The 2,471-nt window shown below is 64.8% G+C and overlaps 1 protein-coding gene across 1 annotated transcript in view; it reads right to left on the bottom strand.

Annotated features, from left to right (window-relative positions):
• SLC5A5 (solute carrier family 5 (sodium/iodide cotransporter), member 5) overlaps positions 1-2,471 on the bottom strand; it is a 12,722-nt gene that overhangs the window by 1,056 nt on the left and 9,195 nt on the right. Inside the window, exons 7-9 of the mRNA XM_014955553.1 lie at positions 2,205-2,345; positions 793-905; positions 147-213 (exon numbers count right to left, since the gene is read on the bottom strand). Coding sequence (XP_014811039.1) covers positions 147-213; positions 793-905; positions 2,205-2,345 — 321 coding nt within the window. The remainder of the gene's footprint in view (positions 1-146; positions 214-792; positions 906-2,204; positions 2,346-2,471) is intronic.

Genomic DNA, 2,471 nt, shown 5'->3' with positions numbered 1-2,471 from the left:
CTCCCCGGCCCCTGCAGCCTGTCGAGGGCTCTCGGGCAGCCAGCGGCGTGTGGCCAGGCCATGCTTGGGTGGGCAAAAACTGGGGGGGTAGAGGGGGGGTACGGGGGCAGTGGGGAGAGCTCGGCCCCTCCCCGGGGCTCACCTGCAGGACGCCCCCCCCCAGGAGCGAGGCCAGCGCTGCCACCGTGATGCAGGACGTGCCGTAGATGAGCGCTGAGGGGAGATGGGGATGGGTCAGCATGGCATGGCATGGCACGGCATGGTATGGCACAGCATGGCACGGCACGGCATGGCACGGCATGGTATGGCACAGGACAGCATGGTGCAGTGCAGCACAGCATGGCATGGCACAGGATGAGGTGGTGTGGCATGGCACAGCATGGCACCACGGTGGGCACCATGGCATGGCACAAGACAGTGCAGGACAGGAGTGGGGAGCATGGCATGGCATGACATGGCATAGCATGGCACGACATAGCATGACATGGCGTGGTACAGGATGAGGTGGCGTGGCATGGGACGGGGTGGCACTGTGCTGGGTACCATGGCATGGCACAAAACAGTGCAGGACAGGAGTGGGGAGCATGGCATGGCATGACATGGCATGGCAGGACATGACACAGCATGGCACTGCACGGCATGGCACGGCACAGGATGAGGCAGCGTGGCATGACACAGCGTGACACCATGCTGGGCACCACGGCATGGCACAAAACAGTGCAGGACAGGATGGGGGAGCGTGGCACGGCATGGCACGGCACGGCATGGCACGGGATGGCACAGCCCACTCACACAACCCCTTGGAGATGAGGGTCAGCCTCCGAGGTGACAGCGTGGGCAGCCGGGGCTTGACGAGGTCCTCGACGGTGACAGCCGCCATGGCGTTGATGCTGGTGGAGGCCGTGCTGGGGCACGGGGAGGTGGTGCAGGGTCCATGCAGGGTCGGTTCAGGATCCAGGCAGGGTTGGGGCAGGATCCGTGCAAGGGTCCGTGCAAGAGCACAGGGTCCGTGCAGGGTCGGTGTAAATGTTCAGGGTTTGTGCAAGGGTTCAGGGTCCGTGCAGGGTCCGTGCAAGGTCCATGCAGGGGGTGCAGGGTTTGTGCAAGGGTGCAGGGTCCGTGCAGGGTCTGCAGAGGGTCCGTGCAAGGTCCCTGGAGGGATGCAGGATCTGTGCAAGGGTGCAAGGTCCGTGCAGGGGCCATGCAGGGGTGTAGGGCCTGTGCAAGGTCCATGCAAGGGTGCAGGGGTCTGTGCAGGGATGCCAAGTCCGTGCAAGGTCCATGCAGGGGGTGCAGGGTCCATGCAGGGTCTGCAGAGGGTCCGTGCAAGGTCCCTGGAGGGATGCAGGGTCCATGCAAGGGCCGTGCAGGGGCTGTGCAGGGGTGCAAGGTCTGTGCAAGGTCTGTGCAAAGTCCATGCAAGGGTGCAGGGTCCATGCAGGGTCTGCAGAGGCTCCGTGCAAGGTCTTTGGAGGGATGCAGGATCCTTGCAAGGGTGCAAGGGCCGTGCAGGGGCCATGCAGGGGCCGTGCAGGGTCTGTGCAAGGTTTGTGCAAGGGTGTAGTGTTTGTGCAGGGTCTGTGTAAGGTCCATGCAGGGTCTGTGCAAGGTCCGTGCAAGGGTGCAGGGTCCATGCAGTGTCTGCACAGGGTCTGTGCAAGATCCGTGCAGGGGTGCAGGGTCCGTGCAAGATCCGTGCAAAGTCCGTGCAAGGGTGCAGGGTCCATGCAGGGTCTGCAGAGGGTCCGTGCAAGGTCTTTGGAGGGATGCAGGGTCTGTGCAAGGGTGCAAGGTCCGTGCAGGGTCCGTGCAAGGGTGCAAGGGCCATGCAGGGGCCGTGCAGGGTTTGTGCAAGGTTTGTGCAAGGGTGCAGTGTTCGTGCAGGGTCTGTGCAAGGTCCATGCAAGGGCGTAGGGTCCATGCAGGGTCTGCACAGGGTCCGTGCATGATCCGTGCAGGGGTGTAGGGTCCGTGCAAGGGTGCAGGGTCTGTGCAAGATCCGTGCAGGGGTGTGGGGTCCGTGCAAGGGTGTGGGGTCCGTGCAAGGGCACATGTCCCATACACATTGGGGTCCCCGAGGGGCACAGGCTGCCGTGCAGCCACCCCCCTGCTCCCTGGCAGCCCCTCACACCCCGTGCAACCATCCCATGCCGAGGGGGCTCCAGGAGAACTCCCCCCCCTCCATGGTGGCCTCGGGGACTCACATCCTGGCCTCCCGCTCGGTCCTGCAGGCCACGTAGCGCTGGACCTGGGCCTGGTTGACGCCGTACATGGAGAGCCAGACCAAGGTGCCCCCCAGCAGGAAGGTCCACACCGTGTACCGGCTCCGCGGGTCCGGGTTGAAGCTGGGCACACCGGGAGGTCACCAGGATGGGGGGGGGTGAGCCAGGGTTGGCACTGACCCACCACACAGCCCCCCCCACCCCACCCCACAGCATCCCAAGGCAGTGGGAGGGGGGGACAGGACACAG

Source organism: Calidris pugnax, unplaced genomic scaffold (genome assembly GCF_001431845.1).
Source record: "Calidris pugnax isolate Ruff unplaced genomic scaffold, ASM143184v1 scaffold285, whole genome shotgun sequence".
NCBI lineage: Eukaryota > Metazoa > Chordata > Aves > Charadriiformes > Scolopacidae > Calidris > Calidris pugnax.
This window is presented reverse-complemented; position numbering and strand designations above follow the sequence as displayed.